The sequence below is a fragment of the Anomaloglossus baeobatrachus genome, chromosome 5, assembly GCF_048569485.1.
Source record: "Anomaloglossus baeobatrachus isolate aAnoBae1 chromosome 5, aAnoBae1.hap1, whole genome shotgun sequence".
Lineage (NCBI taxonomy): Eukaryota > Metazoa > Chordata > Amphibia > Anura > Aromobatidae > Anomaloglossus > Anomaloglossus baeobatrachus.
In genome coordinates this window covers 506,724,690-506,746,924 of record NC_134357.1, presented here as the reverse complement: position 1 = coordinate 506,746,924, position 22,235 = coordinate 506,724,690, and the positions used below count along the sequence as shown (strand labels likewise).

At 45.1% G+C, this 22,235-nt stretch overlaps 2 protein-coding genes across 2 annotated transcripts in view; both read left to right on the top strand.

Annotated features, from left to right (window-relative positions):
• LOC142312849 (uncharacterized) overlaps positions 1–22,235 on the top strand; it is a 202,909-nt gene that overhangs the window by 7,435 nt on the left and 173,239 nt on the right. Inside the window, 1 exon segment of the mRNA XM_075351837.1 lies at positions 4,242–4,832. Coding sequence (XP_075207952.1) covers positions 4,242–4,832 — 591 coding nt within the window.
• LOC142310535 (uncharacterized) lies at positions 5,898–22,000 on the top strand. The gene is made up of 4 exons (XM_075348057.1): positions 5,898–5,931; positions 6,015–6,112; positions 8,148–8,238; positions 20,457–22,000. The coding sequence occupies exons 1-4, from the start codon at positions 5,898–5,900 to the stop codon at positions 21,650–21,652; spliced, it is 1,419 nt and encodes a 472-aa protein (XP_075204172.1). The 3' UTR covers positions 21,653–22,000.

Here is a 22,235-nt window from a genome sequence, read left to right as displayed (position 1 = left end):
GTATACAAAAGAAGATCTAAACAAGCGTGTTGCATTTTGGAAACAAGTTCTTTGGACTGATGAGGTTAAAAAATAACTCTTTGGCCACAATGATCAAAGGTATGCATGGAGGAAAAAGGGAACACAATTTCAGGAAAAGAACATATAAATCACTTGTAAGGCCACATCTAGAATATGTGATCCAGTTTTGGGCTCCACATTTTAAAAAGGACATTTGGAAGCTAGAGTCAGTTCAAAGGCGGGTAACCAGACTGCTACATGGAATGGAAGGCCTCCCATATGATGAGAGCTTGAAAAACTTAGATATGTTTAGCTTAGAAAAAAAGACGTCTCAGAGGAGATCTCATTTATATGTATAAATACATGTGTGGTAAATATAAAGGACTGGCACATAACTTATTCCTTCCAAAGACAATACTAAGGACCAGGGGGCATTCACTATGAGTGGAAGAAAAGCAATTCCGGCAGCTAAATAGGAAAGGGTTCTTTACAGTTAGAGCAGCCAGACTATGGAATGCCCTACCACAAGAGGTAGTAATTTCAGATACTATAACAGCTTTTAAAAAAAGGGCTGGATGATTTTCTCAGTACACACAACATTGTTTGTTATAAGTGACTTAGTGACAAAATGTATACCGTATTTTTCGCTTTATAAGACGCACCTGATTATAAGACGCACCCCCAAATTTGGTGAAGGAAAAGAGAATTTTTTTTTAATGTTAAATGGGGTGCATCTTATAATGGTAGTGTCCATCTAACAAATCATATAGGGTATATGTCCCTCATAGCCCCCCATCCTAAAATTAGCCCCCCTTAATCTGGATATGGCCCCCTTATATTGAATATAGCCCCCTTGTGCTGGGACACGTCCCCCAGTGATGCCACATGTCCCCCATTGATGACACACATCCCCTATTGCTGGCACATGTCCCCTATTTATGACACATGTCCCCCTGTGCTGGCATGCGTCCCCTATTGCTGGCAGCCTGTTACAAGTCTCATATTGCTGGTACACATCCCCTATAGCTGGCATACGTCCCCTACAGCTGGCACAGGTCTCCTATAGATGGAACACGTCTCTTACAGCTGGCACAGGTCTCCTATAGATGGCACACGCCTCCTACAGCTGGCACAGGTCTCCTCCTCCCCTGTGTTTGATATGGCCCCCATGTGTGCTGCCCATGGCCCCTATAGATGGCACACCACCCCTGTGTTAGATATGGCACCCATGTGTGCTGCCCATGGCCCCTATAGATGGCACACCTCCCCTGTGTTAGATATGGCCCCCATGTGTGCTGCCCATGGCCACTATAGATGGCACACCTCCCCTGTGTTAGATATGGCCCCCATACTGCTGCCCATAGTTAAATAAAACACTCTTTCCTTACCTTCTAAGCGCTATCCCTCCTTGTGTCTCCCGGCGTGCTGCTCCTCCTCCTACACTTCCTGGTTCTCGGTGCCGGTCATGTGATCGGCACAGCAGAGTGATATCATCTCTGCGTGCCTGATGACAGCAGCAGAGACACCGGGAGATCAGCGCTAGAGGTAAGTAAAGCTTTTTTTATTTTACTATGGGCAGCAGTATGGGGGCCATATCTAACACAGTGGGGATCATGTGCCATCAAACGGGGGCGCAGGCAGATATAATATGCGCCGCTGCCCCAGCCCATCACCGCGGTGCGGTTTCAGCACCACGTTGATGGACAGCGGCAGTGCATATTATATGAGCGGGAGCAGGAGATCAAAGGCTCCCTCCTGCAGCTTTGACCAGCCCCCAGCACCTCTCCAGAGCTGCCCCCATCTCCCCAGGACCCTGCAGTATATATATATACACACACACACACACACACATCCATATATTCGGATTATAAGACGCACCCCCTACTTTCCCCCAAAATTTGGGGGAACAAAAGTGCGTCTTATAAAGCGAAAAATACGGTAATTGGTGGATTGAAGGTTGAACTAGATGGACCTAGGTCTTTTTCAAAATATGTAACTATGTAACATATCGCCAACCATGAAGCAGGGGGGTGGATCAATCATGCTTTGGGGTTGTGTTGCAGTCAATGGCATAGGGAATACAGTTAGGTCCAGAAATATTTGGACAGTGACACAATTTTCGCGAGTTGGGCTCTGCATGCCACCACATTGGATTTGAAATGAAACCTCTACAACAGAATTCAAGTGCAGATTGTAACGTTTAATTTGAAGGTTTGAACAAAAATATCTGATAGAAATTGTAGGAATTGTACACATTTCTTTACAAACACTCCACATTTTAGGAGGCCAAAAGTAATTGGACAAATAAACCAAACCCAAACAAAATATTTTTATTTTCAATATTTTGTTGCGAATCCTTTGGAGGCAATCACTGCCTTAAGTTTGGAACCCATGGACATCACCAAACGCTGGGTTTCCTCCTTTTTAATGCTTTGCCAGGCCTTTACAGCCGCAGCCTTCAGGTCTTGCTTGTTTCTGGGTCTTTCCGTCTTAAGTCTGGATTTGAGCAAGTGAAATGCATGCTCAATTGGGTTAAGATCTGGTGATTGACTTGGCCATTGCAGAATGTTCCACTTTTTTGCACTCATGAACTCCTGGGTAGCTTTGGCTGTATGCTTGGGGTCATTGTCCATCTGTACTATGAAGCGCCGTCCGATCAACTTTGCGGCATTTGGCTGAATCTGGGCTGAAAGTATATCCCGGTACACTTCAGAATTCATCCGGCTACTCTTGTCTGCTGTTATGTCATCAATAAACACAAGTGACCCAGTGCCATTGAAAGCCATGCATGCCCATGCCATCACGTTGCCTCCACCATGTTTTACAGAGGATGTGGTGTGCCTTGGATCATGTGCCGTTCCCTTTCTTCTCCAAACTTTTTTCTTCCCATCATTCTGGTACAGGTTGATCTTTGTCTCATCTGTTCATAGAATACTTTTCCAGAACTGAGCTGGCTTCATGAGGTGTTTTTCAGCAAATTTAACTCTGGCCTGTCTATTTTTGGAATTGATGAATGGTTTGCATCTAGATGTGAACCCTTTGTATTTACTTTCATGGAGTCTTCTCTTTACTGTTGACTTAGAGACAGATACACCTACTTCACTGAGAGTGTTCTGTACTTCAGTTGATGTTGTGAACGGGTTCTTCTTCACCAAAGAAAGTATGCGGCGATCATCCACCACTGTTGTCATCCGTGGACGCCCAGGCCTTTTTGAGTTCCCAAGCTCACCAGTCAATTCCTTTTTTCTCAGAATGTAACCGACTGTTGATGTTGCTACTCCAAACATGTCTGCTATCTCTTTGATGGATTTTTTCTTTTTTTTCAGCCTCAGGATGTTCTGCTTCACCTCAATTGAGAGTTCCTTAGACCGCATGTTGTCTGGTCACAGCAACAGCTTCCAAATGCAAAACCACACACCTGTAATCAACCCCAGACCTTTTAACTACTTCATTGATTACAGGTTAACGAGGGAGACGCCTTCAGAGTTAATTGCAGCCCTTAGAGTCCCTTGTCCAATTACTTTTGGTCCCTTGAAAAAGAGGAGGCTTTGCATTACAGAGCTATGATTCCTAAACCCTTTCTCCGATTTGGATGTGAAAACTCTCATATTGCAGCTGGGAGTGTGCACTTTCAGCCCATATTATATATATAATTGTATTTCTGAACATGTTTTTGTAAACAGCTAAAATAACAAAACTTGTGTCACTGTCCAAATATTTCTGGACCTGACTGTATGTCAAGGGTAGATGGAAAAATGGATTAAATTCAATTTTAACATCACACCATCTGTAAAATAAAGCTGAAGTTGAAAAGAGCATGGCTTCTACAAATGGATAATGATCCTAAAAACATATCAAAATCCACAATAGACAACCTCAAAAGGCGCAAGCCAAAGATTTTACAAAATGCCCTTCCAGTCACTTGATCTGAATTTCATTGAAAATCTGTGGCTGTGGTTTACAAGGGTGCACAAACATTTGCATCAGCCCATTTTCCTTATTTTTAAAATGTAAAAGATGAAAATATATGTTTGTTTTGGCTATAATACAAAAAGAAGTCATCTTTAACTTTGTGCCTTTTAGAGATCAGTTAATTTTCAACTTGCTTAAATGTTTTGAATAACAGTAATTTTGATAAAGGTTGCTCAAACGTTTGCATGCTACTGTATACAATATAAATAGTTATATAATTCCAATGCAAACCTACTGATAAATAATAAAATCATTTTTATTCTTGGCAGATAACTGCACTAGGAGCTCAGAGGGACATCTGATATTCACTGATTTTTCAGCAGATAATCTTAGCATCACACCAAATACTTGTGAAGAACATGTGATTAGGTCAGATACACATCAAGACCTTCTCAGAAAAAAACGGTCATCTGATCCTTTTCAACAGGTCCTTTTTTCTGCTTCATCAAAGACAAAACAAAGACACAGCACTATTGAACATAAAATGGCTTACAAAGGGAATAAACCATTTTCATGTTCAGAATGTGGGAAGTGTTTTAATTGGAAAGCAAATCTTGTTACACATAAAAAAATTCACACAGGGGAGAAACCATTTTCTTGTTCAGAATGTGGGAAATGTTTTTCAGAGAAATCACATCTTGTTAGACATCAGAGAAGTCACACAGGGGAGAAGCCATTTTTTTGTTCAGAATGTGGGAAATGTTTTAACCAAAAAGCACATCTTGTTACACATCAGAGAATTCACACAGCAGAGAAGCCATTTTCGTGTTCAGAATGTGGGAAATGTTTTAAGTTGAAATCAGATATTGTCAGACATCAAAGAACTCACACAGGGGAGAAACCATTTTCATGTTCAGAATGTGGGAAATGTTTTAAAAAGAAAGAAAATCTTCTTATACATCTGAAAACGCACACACGAAAGTAGCTATTTTCTTTTTTTTTTATTGACAAAATGTAAAGGAAAAAAATACAAGTTATGGTAAATTCTTCAAACGAAATGAAAAAAACAATTTAGAGCATTAAATAATTATTAGAAAATTGTGATGCAGCGAGGGGTATATGGAAGATATATTTCTCTCAGGAATTGTTTCTCACACTGGTGAGCAACAAGGAGAAGGTCAAACCCTGGCCTGGATCTTCTCTGCTATTCCAGGTTTTTGGGGCAACACCGAGGTTGCACAGCTGAAGGAGTTAGGACAGCATAAATAGACATCAGTGGAGAGTGGTGTTTTGGCTGAGAAAGCTGAAATGTGTTTTGTGGGAACTTCATACCTGAAAGGGCTGGCACGTCCGAGCCCTAAAATATGCTGGATAACAAACTGGACTTTTCTTTTGCATTCCCATCTGATGTACGATTCTGTTTTTTCTTTGCTACCAGTGTGAATAAAACTCTGAGTTTGGACTGAAAAATTGTGTGCCTCTTTACTGTATCCCTGTCATTGCCTGCCAGAGCTAAACTGACGTCACATTACATCATTCTTATCTATGGGAATAACAGATGGACAGAACTGGAGAGGTGAGGACTCTGGAAATGTCTGTAGTGAGATTTATTAATGTGTCTCTCCATAACCAGGATTACACAGTAGTGAAGAAGACCTCTAGTGAGCTCTGTCAGGACCCTGTGTCTGAGGGATGGGGAAGACCCCTGAGCCCAATCACAGGACCTCCACCTCACCCCCTGATACATGAAGCCATCAATGACCAGAAGATCCTAGAACTCACCTACAAAATGATTGAGCTGCTGACTGGAGAGGTGACACTGCTGGCAATGCTGGGACATTATACAGTAACACTATGAAGGGATCGGGGGATGACGGTATCATTGTATGTGTCAGGTTCCTATAAGGTGTCAGGATGTCACCGTCTATTTCTCCATGGAGGAGTGGGAGTATTTAGAAGGACACAGAGATCTGTACAAGGACGTCATGATAGAGGTTCTCCAGCCCCTCACATCACCAGGTAATAGACAGGACTAAATACACACGGCTGATAATTATCTGTATGTAAAGAATGAATTCAATCCCTGTATGTGTTACCTCCAGTTCTATCCAGTGAGAGGACAACACCAGAGAGATGTCCCCGTCCTCTTCTTCCACAGGACTGTAAACAAGAAACTGCAGATGTTCCTCAGGATGATCAGGTAGATGGAGAGAAGGTGTCATGAAATCTCCTTATGATGTGTAGACGGCTGTGAAGGTCTTGTGTCCAGGCTTATTATTTCCTCCAGTATTATACACTGAATGGGCACTAATTAGAGACACTTTCACACTCACATCTGACATTTAGGCTAAGTTCACACAGGGCATCTTTTGCTGCGTTTTTGAGGTCACAAAGATTCACCTAAATGCATGCATTTCCTTCTGCCAGCAAAGTCTATGAGATTTCTATTTTGCTGTCCACACTGGGCATCTTGACTGCATTTTTCAAGATGCAGCATGTCAATTCTTCTTGATGCGTTTTTTAGCCCTCCAGTCATTAGATTTTACTTAAAAAGCATTGGGCAAAACGCGCTAAAAACGCTGCAAAAACTCATTGAGTTTTTGGTGCGTTTTTTTGGGACAAAAACACTGCAAAAACGTTCCATCTTTGTAGTTACAAAAGATGCCCTGTGTGAACTTAGCCTTATTAGACACATGACCGCAGAGTGCAGCATAAATCGGAGCGATCAGTTTTCAGGGAAGTTTGAGCAATCTCCAGTGCCTCATATACTGTAACTGTCTCAGCACGAGTATTTCTAAAATTACCGAACTCATGTGGTTCTTACATGTAATGGTGTGAAGAGTATACTGAGAATGGTGCGATCAAGGAAAAATATCCGGTGATATTGGATCCCCTGAATGTAAGCAACGTATAAGGGAAAATGTCAGCATTAGTTCTGAGAACATGTGGAGCTCCGTTATGCCCTGCAGCTGAATACTGCGGTAGAGCTCATCCCTTAGGCTGCTTTCACACTTCCGTGTTTTTCCATCAGTTGCAATCTGTCTCCTTGAGAAAATACAATATCCAGCAAAATAATTTGCAGGATTCAGTTTTTTCCCCATAGAATTGTATTAATGACGGATTGTGGATGATGGGCTTGCGATGCATCCTTCCCGTGACGTATCAGTCGTGGAATGACTGACCGTCGGACGGAAGCAACGCAAAATCGCAAAATGCAACGTTTTTAGTGTGCATCGAAAAAAACAAACAGGGACGGATCCATCGGCGTCCGTCGTTAGATATAATGGAAGCTTATGGGCGCAGGAATCCGTTGTCATCCATGAAATGACGGAATCAGGCGACAGATGTTTTTTTTAGCGTGGGCATGCCCAGATCAAATGGAAATTCAATTCTGGCCACAAAAATCTCTCTCTCACTCACTTTCACTCTCTCTCCACGTGACATTTTACCTGCAGATATATCCACAGGTTTGTCCGCAGGTTTCCCGCAGCAGCTGGCCAGAATCAGCAGCTATCCATTGCTGCGGGATTCCAGCAGACACTCTTGCAACTTACTTGCGGAAGTCCCGCACTGTATCTCCATAGTGGAGAGGCGGGATTTGCCACATGAATAATCGACATGCAGTTACGTGCGGCTGCAGGACATCCGTAACATATTGCGCAGCCGCATATACTGCAAGGCTGACCCTCTGCTACTCTCCCCTGACCAACTGCAGGGCTGACCCTCTGTAGCCCTCCCCTGCCCAGCTGCAGGGCCGATCCTCTGTAACTCTCCCCTGCCCAGCTGCAGGGCTGACCCTCTGTAACCCTCCCCTGCCCAGTTGGAGGACTGACCCTCTGTATCTCCTTTGCCCAGCTGCAGGGCTGACCCTCTGTAACTCCTCTGCCCAGCTGCAGGCGCACCCTCTGTCACTCTCCCCTGCCCAGCTGCAGGACTGATGCTCTGTAACTCTCACCTGTCCAGCTGCAGGGCTGACCCTCTTTAACTCTCCCTTGCCTAGCTGCCAAGCTGCAAGGCTGATCCTCTGTAACTCTTCCCTGCCCAGCTTTAATGACAGCATAAAGCTGATCATAGACATTAGATATTTCTGGATCTTCTCACAATTTTCTGGTTATGGAGACTGCTGGTTGGAATAAGGAACCAATAGGTTGGATTTTGTTTCATCTTCGTTGTTTTTCAAAATCATTCCCCCAAACATCTCCATCTATTTGTGACTTTTACAATATTTGTTTCAGGGTGAAGATCTGCCCCATATTAATACTACAGAGACATATGTGAGGGGTGATGAGCGGTGTAAAGAGGAGATTCCTACAGATAACCGCACAGGTGAGTAGTGACCACTAAATGCAGAGAAGTCACAGATTTTACTAGTCACTGGTTGTAGAATAATTATAACTAGATGTTCAACTTGTTGGGGTTTTTTTTTGGTTGTCTTCACATGGAACTTTTGTCTGGATTTTACACTTTAAGATTTAGATTCTGTCTCATTAAAGCTGGCACCATTCTTGCCAGTCTGTTTTGGATCATTGTCTTGCTGAAATATCCATCCCCTGTGTAACTTCAACTTCGTCACTGATTCTTGCACATTGTTGTCAAGAATCTGCTGATACTGAGTTGAATCCATGCGACCCTCAACTTTAACAAGATTCCCGGTGCCGGCATTGGCCACACAGCCCCAAAGCATGATGGAACCTCCACCAAATTTTACTGTGGGTAGCAAGTGCTTTTCTTGGACTGCCGTGTTTTTTTTGCCTCCATGCATAACGCCTTTTTGTATGACCAAACAACTCAATCTTTGTTTCATCAGTCTACAGGACCTTCTTCCAAAATGTAACTGGCTTGTCCAAATGTGCTTTTGCATACCTCAGGCGACTCTGTTTGTGGCGTGCTTGCAGAAACGGCTTCTTTGCCATCACTCTCCCATACAGCTTCTCCTTGTGCAACGTGCGCTGTATTGTTGACCGATGCACATTGACACCATCTGCAGCAAGATGATGCTGCAGGTCTTTGGAGGTAGTCTGTGGATTGTCCTTGACTGTTCTCACCATTTTTCTTCTCTGCCTTTCTGTTATTTTTCTTGGCCTGCCACTTCTGGGCTTAACAAGAACTGTACCTGTGTTCTTCCATTTCCTTACTATGTTCCTCACAGTGGAAACTGACAGTTTAAATCTCTGAGACAACTTTTTGTATCCTTCCCCTGAACAACTATGTTGAATAATCTTTGTTTTCAGATCATTTGAAAGTTCTTTTGAGGAGCCCATGATACCACTCTTCATAGGAGATTCAAATAGGAGAACAACTTACAAGTGGCCACCTTAAATACCTTTTCTCATGATTGGATACACCTGCCTATGAAGTTCAAAGCCCAATGAGGTTACAAAACCAATTTAGTGCTTTAGTAAGTCAGTAAAAAGTAGTTAGGAGTGTTCAAATCAAGAAATTGATAAGGGTGCCCATACTTTTGCACCGGTCAAATTTTGTTTAAATGCAGATTGCACATTTTCTGTTAGTACAATAAACCTCATTTCAATCCAGAAATATTACTCAGTCCATCAGTTATTAGATACATGAAACTGAAATAGCTGTTGCAAAACCCCAAATTGTTATAAAGAAAAAAGGTTAACATTAATAGGGGTGCCGAAACGTTTTCATGTGACTGTACATGGACTTAAAATGGATCCAGCACAAAGATATTCAACCATGACTAAAACCATAAATTTTAAAGTGCTGTACGCTGAGCGCTGTGTCTTGGGTTTATGTCTTTATACACAAGAATGGTATACAAATGTGCTTCTGACGTGTCCATTCAGTGCACTGAGGGAAATGTAGATGTGACGCCTGCCTGGAGCCATGGACTCAGGATCGGTGAAACAGGTGAATAGAGGCAACCACCCACAAAGCAGGAACCTGGACCCCACAACCCTTTAACCCCTATACAGGGATTTGGAATTTACGACAGGACCCAGGTGATCGCTGCCCGCGGAAGATTGTAGTCTTGAGAAGAGCAGTAACCAGGCAGGGTCAAACCCAGAAGGTAGAACAGGGACAAAAATCGTCAGGTGGGAGAGTGGTCAGATATCAGGCTAAGGGTCAAAACCGGAACTAGCAGCGAAGTACAGAAACGGCAGCCAGAAAAGTGGTCGGGTAAACAAGCTAAGGGTCAAAACCGGAGCTAGCAGCAAAGTACAGGGACAGCAGGCAGAAGAGTGGTCAGGTAGTCAAGCTAAGGTTAATATACAGGAATACAAACAAACAGCATGGCACCAGAGACTAGCAGGGATTTACAGGAGTATATTTGGCACCTCTCAACAGAAGGGAGAAAGCATAAGAGGAGTGTGGTGCCTTCCCATTGGCCCCAGCTGAAAGGTAACTACTCAGCCGGAAGGCGCACACCACCACAGTCAACCAGTGGTACTGCAGGTCCTAGTGAAACCCAGCCTAATAGATGAGCGGAGCCTGCGCCCAACAGAGCCACTGACTGCCCCCCCATCCCCAGCTCCCCCCACAGTGGTGACACGTCGTTGTCTGGTGATTGAAGCAGAAGTCGACTCTGGTGGAGACGTAACAGTAGACAGGTGTAATATCTCTGGGGAAGGTCAGTCTTCTTTCTTACATGCGCTTTTGTCTCATCTAGAGGCTACTGTTTGAAATCTCATGAAAAGACAGTTTCAAGCTTTCGAGACTACTCAGGTCTCTTCATCAGGCATGGTACCATGCCTGATGAAGAGACCTGAGTAGTCTCGAAAGCTTGCAATTATTACCATCTTTTCAGTTAGCCATTAAAAGGTATCAACCACTGAGGACTCTCTGTTCTTTTAAACAATTTTTTTATCTCTACTGGCTAACACGGTACAAATATATATTTTACTTGCATGAAAAGACATTCAGACGTCCCTCTGCTGCAAGCATTGAGTTTGATAAGCTGGGATGCAGATGACCATGTACAACAATAGTGATAGTCCTGTTTACAAATTGCAGACTTGTTTGGCTCTGTGTGCAGCTTTAGATAGGTATTATGGATGGCTGCAGGGACTGCCTTGTTTTACATGCATGTGATGCCACAACTGATATTTTTGAAGGAGGCTCAATAGCATCTGAAAGCTTTGGTCATGGTTGTATTGGTGGTGAGTTGTTTTGTTATGTGAAGACTTTGCAAGAGGAATAGAAAGAAATTATACAGGCAAGAAAAGACTAGGAAATACAGCACTTCATTAACACATGAAGAAACATCACTGACCCCTTTGGGAAAAGTAAGCTGGCCAGCTATATGATCAAGGCTCAATCTATCCAGCGATCTCCTTGCACTTGTATTTTTGGTAACTAGGCTGCATCCACAAGTAGTAAGTGGTCGGTGTCCCATTTGCATCATCCACAAGTAATGTTTTTCATGTTCCTCCTCTATTTCTATTTACTGTCAGGCATCCGTCCATGATTGTGTGACAATGAACTATTTGTACGCTACAACTTCTGAGCCAAACTCAACTCCAACCTGGTCAAGTTTCTGTTAGTGCCGTCGCTGATGTACCACTTAGTGAACTGCACAGAATTTCGAGAAATGATGCACTCATCCTTGCTGGATGATGCCATTATTTCTTACAGAAAGGGGTGCCTTCCATGTGTCACAGGTTTAGGGTTGTGTAGCCACTCTTTCTCTTGGAATTAAGCTTGAATGTTGTTAGGTCCAGGAGGTGGATCCACTGGACCGTGCACCCCACCGGAGGCCTGGGTGCACGGTAGCCGGAGCACTAATGGGGCAGGGACAGCGTCCCACAGGGAACGGGTAGGACAAAGTCACTGGGGCCTCAGAGTTCCTGGAAACGGAGACAGTACAGGATTCCGGTACACGTGTCGGGTAGGAACGTCAGGCAATGGTACTGGTAACGGGACACGGCACAAGGGGACCTGAGCACCTAGCTCACAAGACTAAGCTTCAAGACACGTTGATCAGGCCCCCCCCACATAGAAAGGCCAGTCTTATATACCCAGCACAGCCCTATGTCATATACTGCTTCAGGTGTGCTGGGCTCATAAGACCAGGAGAGTGGGCGCGGCCCGGTCCTATACAGAGGCATGAGTCTAAGGGTGGCTTTACATGCTGCGATATCCGGCCCGATATCGCTAGCATGACACCCGCCCCCATCGTTTGTGCGCGACGGGCATATCGCTGCCTGTCGCGCACAAAATCGCGCACCCCCGTCACACATACTTACCTGTCCTTCGACGTCGCTGTGACCGGCGAACCGCCTTTTTTCTAAGGGGGTGGTCCGTTTGGCGTCACAGTGACGTCACTAAGCGGCCGCCCAATGTAAGCGGAGGGGCGGAGATGAGTGGGACGTAACATCCCGCCCACCTCCTTCCATCCGCATTGTGGCCGGAGGCAGGTAAGGAGATGATCCTCGTTCCTGCGGCGTCACACGTAGCGATGTGTGCTGCCGCAGGGACGAGGATCAACTTCGCCCCAGCGACAGCAGCGATAACTGGCAGCGGACCCCCATGTCAACGAGGAGCGATTTTGGACGTTTTTGCAACGATCCAAAATCGCTCCTTGGAGTCACACGCTACGACATCGCTACAGCGGCCGGATGTGCGTCACAAAATCCGTGACCCCAACGAGATCACTGTAGCGAAATCGTAGCGTGTAAAGCCCGCTTTAGACTCAGAGTCAGAGTCATGAGAACAGGAACAGGACGCAGGAGAGCACGAGCGGGAGCGCCAGCCATGACCGGTGGACACGTGGACCGAATCAGTGGTCACGGAGCGGTGCAGCGACGGTGAGACCGGATCAGTGGGTACGGAGCGGTGCCGGGATGGTGTGACCGGATCAGTGATCAGTGGGTAAGGAGCGCTGCTGGGACACCGGGAGCGTGACAGTACCCCCCCTTCATGCCCCCCTCCCCGCGGCCGAGACATGAAGTCGTGCAGGAGAGGAGCAGCAATGTACTTCCGGGACAGCCAGGACCGGGCCTCAGGACCTCAACCCACCCAATCGACAAGGAAGGACTGCCTACCCCTTACTGTTTTCATGGCCACAATATCCCTTACCGGGGAACCCTGGTCAGCAGCAACGGGGAGAGGGAGAGTATTGGCAGCAGGAGAGGGGGAATTGTGGACGACCGACTCGGCAGTACAAGCGGTAGAAGAGAGGGTATCGAGAACGACCGGCTCGGGTGTCTCGGACCGGGCACAGGACGGACAATCAGAGACAAAAGAGGCGACATCCTGAGGAAGAGATGGCCACCAATGGGCCCGAGCAATAGCACTCAGGGTGTCCTCCTGAGTGGCGTGTTTGGTCGTCTCCGATGAATGCCCCCACTGAAGGACCTCGGGTCTGTCAGACTCTGCAACGAAGGACTTCCCAGGAGAAGCCTGTGCCAGGGGGAACGTAGTCACCGGAACAACTTCATTGTGACCAACGCCAGACTGGTTTGGCCCATCTTCCGGATTTGGTGGTATCAAAGACTCTAATGCTAGGGACTGTGGAACGATGCTGGACTGCGTCGTCTCTTCTTCTTCCGGCGGCTTGACAGACTCAGGTGCCAGGGACTGAGGAACGGGCTGCAGACAGGTGTCGTGGCACAACGGACCCCAGCGAGTGATTGCGCCAGAGCGCCAACTGATGTCAGGGTCATGGAGTTGTAGCCAGGGCAGACCCAGCAGGAGCGCGGGAGCAATTCTCGGGATGACATAGAAAGCAATAGTCTCAGTGTGCAGAGCACCAACACGGAGTCTCACGGGTTCGGTTGTATACAAGACGGGTTCGTATAACGGTTTTCCGTCCACGGAGGCGAACCAGAGGGGTTTAGCAAGCGGGATGACAGGTATCCGATATCGGTCCACTGTAGCTTGTAGGAGGAAATTACCCGCTGCCCCCGAATCAATGTGAGCCTCTGCCGTGAACTGGGTCTTCTCAGTCGTTACCTGGACAGTCTGTGTAACCGGGACTGAGGGGATTCCGGTACCAAGAGTGGCAGTTCCCACCATCCCTTGGAGTTGGGGTCTACCTGGTCTCTCAGGGCAAGAGTGAAGCAGGTGTGTACCGCTTCCACAATAGAAACACAGGCCCCGGGCAAGTCGCTCTGCTCGGTGTTGCTCAGCTTGGCTCAGTCGGTCAATTTGCATGGGTTCGGGAGTAGAATCGCAGGACGGCAGTGGCGGGGGAACGGTAGACATCTGCGGAATGGAGATGTGACGGATTGGTCATTTCTCCCGGGATACTTCCTTGGTTCGCTCTTGAAAACGGAGATCAATCCGGGTGGCTAGAGATACCAAAGCATCCAAGGTACGGGGAACATCACGATCGGCTAATTCGTCCATGATGCGACCGGAGAGCCCCTCCCAGAAGGCGGCAGTCAATGCCTCGTTGTTCCAGCCTAGCTCGGAGGCAAGCGTGTGGAACTGGATGGCGTACTGGCCCACCGCCAGGGTTCCTTGGCGTAGCCGGAGGAGCGAGGAGGTAACCGCGGTAGTGCGTCCCGGTTCATCAAAGGTACTTCGAAAAGCCTGAAGGAATTCCCGGATGTCGGTCGTCACCGGATCCTCGTTCTCCCACAACGGATTTATCCAGGACAACGCTTCGCTTTCCAGGTGGGACATCAGAAATGCCACTTTTGCTTGGTCCGAAACAAACAGGCGCGGGAGCAACTGGAAATGCAGGGAGCACTGGTTCAAGAAGCTTCTGCAGGTCTTGGGATCTCCCGCATAGCGAGGCAGTGCAGCGAGGCGGAGTTGCGAGGCCGAGGAGATAACGGGTTCGGACGTAGTCGCTGTTCGCTACGTCGACGAGGTCGAGGCGGCAGTCTGTAGCGTAAACAAACGGTGGTCCACAGACGTCAAGAAATTCAATATACGGGTCAGGGTCTCTCGCTGTCGCACCAGTTCCGGTGCAGTTCACCCAGTTCGGACGGTTGTGCTACGGCGGAATCCATGGCCTGATCAAACTGTTAGGTCCAGGAGGTGGATCCACTGGACCGTGCACCCCACCGGAGGCCTGGGTGCACTGTAGCCGGAGCACTAACGGGGCAGGGACAGCATCCCACAGGGAACGGGTAGGACAAAGTCACTGGGGCCTCAGAGTTCCTGGAAACGGAGACAGTACAGGATTCCAGTACACGTGTCGGGTAGGAACGTCAGGCAATGGTACTGGTAATGGGACACGGCACAAGGGGACCTGAGCACCTAGCTCACAAGACTAAGCTTCAAGACACCTTGATCAGGCCCCGCCCACATGGAAAGGCCAGTCTTATATACCCAGCACAGCCCTATGTCATATCCTGCTTCAGGTGTGCTGGGCTCATAAGACCAGGAGAGTGGGCGCGGCCCGGTCCTATACAGAGGCATGAATCTAAAGGCCACTTTACACAGAGAGATAAATCTGCGACAGATCTGTGGTTGCAGTGAAATTGTGGACAATCAGTGCCAGGTTTGTGGCTGTGTACAAATGGAACAATATGTCCATGATTTCACTGCAACCACAGATCTACCAAACCTGTATCTCTGTGTGTAAAGTGGCCTGAAGACTCAGAGTCAGACTCATGAGACCAGGAACAGGACGCAGGAGAGCACGAGCGGGAGCGGCAGCCATGACCGGTGGACCCGTGGACCGGATCAGTGGTCACGGAGCGGTGCAGCGACGTTGAGACTGGATCAGTGGGTACGGAGCGGTGCCGGGATGGTGCGACCGGATCAGTGGGTAAGAAGCACTGCTGGGACACCGGGAGCGTGACAAATGTGCGTGGCTCCATAGAACAGCAACTATGGTCATATACAGTACATGTCCTTCATGGCTCACTGTGCAAAGGTTTTGTAGTAATATGTACAAGGCACTCCTGAATTCGGTAAAATATGATGATTTTTTATTATTTCATACTCAGTATAGTCAAGTCATTACTACTTGACTATACTGAGTATGAAATAATAAAAAATCATCATATTTTACTGAATTCAGGAGTGCCTTGTATATATTACTAGTTATATGGTTTGGAAACCTACCTGAGCACCCTGGTAACTAGAAATTCGGTAGAAGTGCCTTATCCTTTTTGAACTGTGTAAAGGTTTTGAACTGCAGCGATTCACCCTTGTAACCAGAATCTAGGATAAAAACAAAGTGAGCAAATAGTTTGCAGTAAATAAATAGTAATAGTACATATAGATAACATGGAGTACTTTGTTGAAATGCTATTTTCATCAAAAGAGTATAAACCCCATCCCACCGCGACAAGGTGTAATTATGATGGTCCTTAGCTCTTGTAGTTGACCCCTCTATGTGCTAGGAGCCCTCCAAAAGATGGGGACAGAGCAGGATCCAGACCTGACTGCTTAAGCACCCCATGTATGGGCTCGTGCGCACGTTGCGTAATTGCATGCATTTACGCTGCATATTGCACTGCAGCGTAAATGCATGCGTCCTGCGTCCCCAGCACAATCTATGAAGATTGTGCATAATCCATGCGCACGTTGCTTTTTTGAACGCAGAGATTTGGATGCTAAAATTTTGACCCAAATCCGTGCATACAAAAAAGCAGCATGTCAATTAATTGGTGCGCTTTGGATGCAGCTCCCACTCTGTCTATGGGAGAGCCAGCATCCATAGCGCATGAAATCGTCATGTAATCTGCTGAAACACTGCATCCATTACGCAGTGTTTCTGCAGCGATTTGAAGCGCACATGTGCTGTCAAATCGCTGCAGAAATTTCAGCATTTACGTGCGAACATAGCCTCAAGCTATATAGACCAAATGTAGAACTCAAAAGGGAGAGCCTTATATGTACAAAGTTCACAAAACTAAAGGAAAACCAGGAAATGAGCCAGAAGATAAGTGCAATGTGTAGATGCTTATTCCACATGTTATACCTGGAGAGCCAATTCATGAATAAGTAGAAGATTATTATTAGTATAAAGAAGTCCCTCCAAAATAAACAGCCACCTAGCATAGACACTATATAAATAAGTGGAGTGAAGGAAAAATATGAATATAATTATGTATCACACTCACGTAGAAGAATGTCTAATTAACGACTTCCAGTATAACTAAAAAGAAATGTTTTGCAGTAATTGACTACAAAGAGTAGTACTTGCTAATGAAATTATATTTATGCGGAATAAGGTAAATTGGAGTCAGAAAATGCAAATGCCATGTGCAGGTCCTGTAGAGAAACTGGATGAACTAAACCTGATACACAAAATAGTTAACACTCTATGTGTCTGCTGCATAATTGCTAGCCACACCTTGTAGATCAGGGGTGGGGAACCTCCGGCCCGCGGGCCGTATGCGGCCCGCGATGACCTTTTCTGCGGCCCCCGGGGCAGATTCCCGGTGGCTGAGGTGCTCGGGCAGCCGCTCATCTTGTCTATTGCTGGCCGACAGACAGCACTGGGGGTGGGACGTTCTCCCTCCCTCTGGCTCCTACATGCTCCTCTGTGAGATTGCAGCTATAAGCAGAGTGATGGGAGAGGGGACTGCACTGCACTAAGAATGCTGTATAGTGCCGTGCGTTCTGCCTCTCACCCTCCCTTTCTGTGCACTCTGCCTCTGTGCTTGGCTGTTCAGGTCTAGCACCGCAGAGGAGAGCGAAGACGAGAAGGAAGCCAGCCCTTGAGCTGAGCTGCTGCATCCATCTTGTGGCAGGCAGGAACTTGTGCTGCACCTGAGGGCAACTAAGCAGCAGGTACTTATATGTGAGCTAAGTGTGTTTATATCTAATATATCAAATGTATTTGTGACTTAAAAGTCCAGTATGTATGTGTTGTGTATACGGCGTGTATGTGTGCTGTGTATACGGCATGTTGAGTGCTGTGTATGGCTTGTTGAATGCTGTGCATGGCTTGTGTGTGTGTGTGTGCTGTATACGGCATGTGTGTATATGGAGCGTGAGTGCTGTGTACAGTATACAGTATCTCCTGTGCATGTGTACTGTATATGGCCAGTGTGTGTCGTGGGTGGTGTACAATATGACCAATGTGTCAAGGCTGTGTGCAGTATACTGCCAGTGTGTGATTACAATGTGTGGTTTACAGCCAATGTGTCAAGTTTGTGTGCAGTATACGGCCAGTGTGTCGGGGCTGTGTGCAGTATACGGCCAGTGTGTCGGGGCTGTGCCTGTATGTACAGTGTCTCCTGTGTGATATATATGATTTACCAATCTTATTATCATAAAGAGTTGCCTGCGCTCCAGACAAAGACAAACCTGGAAAAGCAGTTGTGAGAAGCAAACATTACAACCGCACCAAAGAGAAGCAGCTCCGGCCGCCATAGTAGGGGTGATTTAAATGTGTGACCAAATATAGCCGGGTCATTTTCAAGTTGATAACTTTTTGTGGCCCCCGAAGGTTGGCCACAAAAAAGGTAGAAGGAAGGTAGAATTTTCCAAATGGCCCCCAGCAGTAAAAAGGTTCCCCACCCCTGTTGTAGATGAACAAGATATTCATAAGAGCATGTAGTGTACCTGGAATTAAGGCAGGTTGAGTGTAGGGAATCCTTCCAGAATGCTGTCTGCTCCGATGTGCATTTCGGCTGTGCACCTTCGTTAAGAGGCAGTGACTTGCAGTGAAAGAAGAGGTTAAAAATAGGCACTGTCCAATCGGATCGCGGTATGATCCGTGATAACGCTTGTGTTGCGGTTGCCATCAGGGAAGCCCGTCGGCCTCCATGTCATATGCCAGGTGACGTCACCTGCCACTGTGGTAGTTAGAAAATAGTCAGCCATTGGCATAGGGGGGGACTGAAATCATAATGTTACATAACTGACCTGCTAGATATTACAAATAGAAGTCTCCTTATCTACTTTTAGTGTGAAAGTCTGGTATAGTTTTTAGGTAAAATTTATGCAGAAATGTTAAAACACTTTTTAAGGATTTAGAAACTTTCAAGCACCCAGGGGCTATTATTTTTACAGAAGAAACTAAGGCAAATAATTTTTTAGATTCCCAGTGCTCCCATATTTGTATGCTTAGCCAATGTATATATTGGCTTGCATGATACTGTATATAAGAATATGAAGGACCTGTTCTCCTTTCTTGTAGCCACTACTTAGTTTACATTAAAAAAAGATATATAAATCCTTACTTTTTCCCCAGAGATGTAAGGAGGTGGCCATGTTCCTGCCCATGAAGGCACTGATCATACTGTCCAAATGTGATGTTTTCCTGTATAATGTAATGTGATATGTTCATGCATAATTACAAGATATAAGAATGCCATGTATATGTAGCAGTATTGGTTATGCTATGTAGAAATGTAAACTACTGCTATGTAGGATGTTTATCAAGGTAGCTCTGTCTGGGGCATACTACAGGAGCACAAGTGGCTAAAGGGAACCTGTCACAAGATTTGACGACTATAAGCTGCGGCCACCACCATTGGGCTCTTATATACAGCATTCTAACATGCTGTATATAAGAGCCCAGGCCGCTGTGTAGGACGTAGTACGTAATCCACACAATCCATACTAGGGTCCTGCGCAGGCGCACATTGGTCTGCCCTGAGTAGAGCAGATCAAAGTATTATAGTGCGCCTCCGCGGGACCTCAATGCCGGCTAGCGTGGATGACGTAGGACGCGTCATGCACCCAGGCTTCAGAAGAAGGAGGAGAAAGATGCCTGAAAGAGGAGGTGCCGGTACCGGAGAATGGAGACACCTATCCGACCAGTCTGCACTGCACCGCCTCTTAGGTGAGTGTTATAAAGTGATTTTTACATTCTACACAGTGGCCTGGGCTCTTATATACAGCATGTTAGAATGCTGTATATAAGAGCCCACTGGTGGTGGCCGCAGCTTATAGTCGCCAAATCTGGTGACAGGTTCCCTTTAAGTGTAGGTCTAGATTCTGTGACAGGGGTTAGTGGAGCAAGAGAAAAAGTTGTTCCTGAAAGAGCAGGGAATTAAGGCTGGGTAGTGCTCGTGAAGCAACTATGCTCTGATGAATAGAGATTCAGGCTAGTACTCTACTGCCAAATTCTCCTGAGACTTCTGGGGCACAAGACTCGAGTACAGTAGCCTATGTCCTTGTGGGGGAGTACAGATCCGGAGCTGCAAGTAGGAACAAGTAAAGTTGTTTTTCATGGAACACATAAAGTGTCTTCTGATTTATATGTGTGGAGGAAGGCTTTTGAAAATGGAGGACTTGGAGGACACAGAATCCGATGGTCGGCAAGTGAGTGTAACACATCCAACACATTTCAGTGGGCACAAAACTTTTCTGTAGAGTATCAGGGTGTGATACTGTAGTTGCAGCTCCCCCACAAAAACCGCCCTTTGGCACCCTACACATGACTAATCTGCTCCAATGTACTGTGCTCTTTGCTATAGTGCTTGTGCCGTTCAGAGAATGTCTGAGATGGAATTGCATAATAAAAGTGATTAAGGACCCCTAACACTATAATCTATCATTCCTTCTTTTGTGGTCTATTATCTTAGTCTGTCAATAATTTAATTGTATTGCAGTTTGCATGGAAATACTGTAAAGTATATAATAATAATATACGGTAAATAGTCATATAATTCCCATGTTAAGTTTGTGAAAAATAATAAAAGTAATTTTTTTTGCAGATGACTGTACCAAGAGCTCAGAGGGATACCTGATATTCTCCGATTTTTCAGCTGATAATGTTGGTATCACACCAGATACTAGTGAAAAACATGTTATTATACCAGATACACCTCAAGACCTTCTCAGAAACAGTCTGTTATCTGATCCTTTTCAACAGGTCTTTTTTCCTGCTTCATCAAAGACAAATATAGAATACAAATATCACAGAAGGGCTGATAAACATGAAATAGCTTACAAAGGGGAGAAATCATTTTCATGTTCAGAATGCGGAAAATGTTACAATACTAAATCAAGACTTGTAAGACATCAGATAATACACACAGGGGAGAAGCCATTTTCATGTTCAGAATGCGGGAAATGTTTTAATCAGAAAACAAATCTTGTTACACATCTAAGAATTCACACAGGGGAGAAGCCATTTTCATGTTCAGAATGTGGGGAATGTTATAATGAGAAATATCAACTAATAATTCATCAGAAAATTCACACAGGGGAGAAGCCATTTTCATGTTCAGAATGTGGAAAATGTTTTAATTGGAAGCAAAATCTTGTTAAACATCTGAAAAGTCATAAGGGGGAGAAGCCATTTTCCTGTTCAGAATGTGGGAAATGTTTTACAGAAAAGTCCCATCTTGTTACTCATCAGAGAACTCACACAGGAGAGAAGCCATATTCATGTTTAGACTGTGGAAAACATTATACTGAGAAATTTAATCTTGTTAAACATCAAAGACATCACACAGGGGATAAGCCATTTTCTTGTTTAGAATGTGGGAAATGTTTTACAGATAAATCAAAGCTTCTACTGCATCAGAGAATTCACTCAGGAGAGAAGCCTTTTTCATGTTCAGAGTGTGGAAAATGTTATTATATGAAAGCTGATCTTGCTATACATCAGAGAGTTCACACAGGGGAGAAGCCATTTTCTTGCTTAGAATGTGGGAAATGTTTTGCAGACAAATCAAATCTTGTTAAACATCAGAGAATTCATACAGGAGAGAAGCCTTTTTCATGTTCAGAATGTGGGAAATGTTATTGTAGGAAATCTGATCTTGCTACACATCAGAGAATTCATACAGGGGAGAGGCCATTTTCTTGCTCAGAATGTGGGACATGTTTTGCAGACAAATCAAATCTTGTTCGACATCAGAGAATTCACACAGGAGAAAATCCTTTTTCATGTTCAGAGTGTTAAAAAAGTTATAGTACAAAATCTGATCTTGCTTTACATAAGACAATTCACACAGGGAAGAAGCCATTTTCTTGCTCAGAATATGGCAATTGTTTTACAGATAAGTCAAGTCTGGTATCACATCAGATAAGTTACTCAGGCAATCAGGAGTTTTCATGGTCTTAATGTGGAAAATATTTTAAACGAAAATCTTTTTTAATTTTGCATCAAAGATATCACGGATAGCAAAAGCCATAATCATGTTCAAAATGTGGGAAATGTTTTACAGTAAAACAGCACCTTGTTAAACACCAAAGAACTCACACAGGGAAGAAACCATATTCATGTTTCAAGTGTGAAAAATGTTTTACAGAGAAATACAGTCTAGTTAGATTTTTATTTAACTCACACAAGGTAGAAACCCTGTTCATGTTCAGAATCTAGGAAATGTTTTTATAGGAGAACAAATCTTCAACATCTGGAAACACACACACAGGAAAGTAGCTATTTACTTTTTTGTTTTATTGACAAAATGTAAAAGAAAAAACACAAGTTATGGTAAAGGCTAAAAAAGTAAGGGAAAACAATTTAAAGCATTGAATGATTA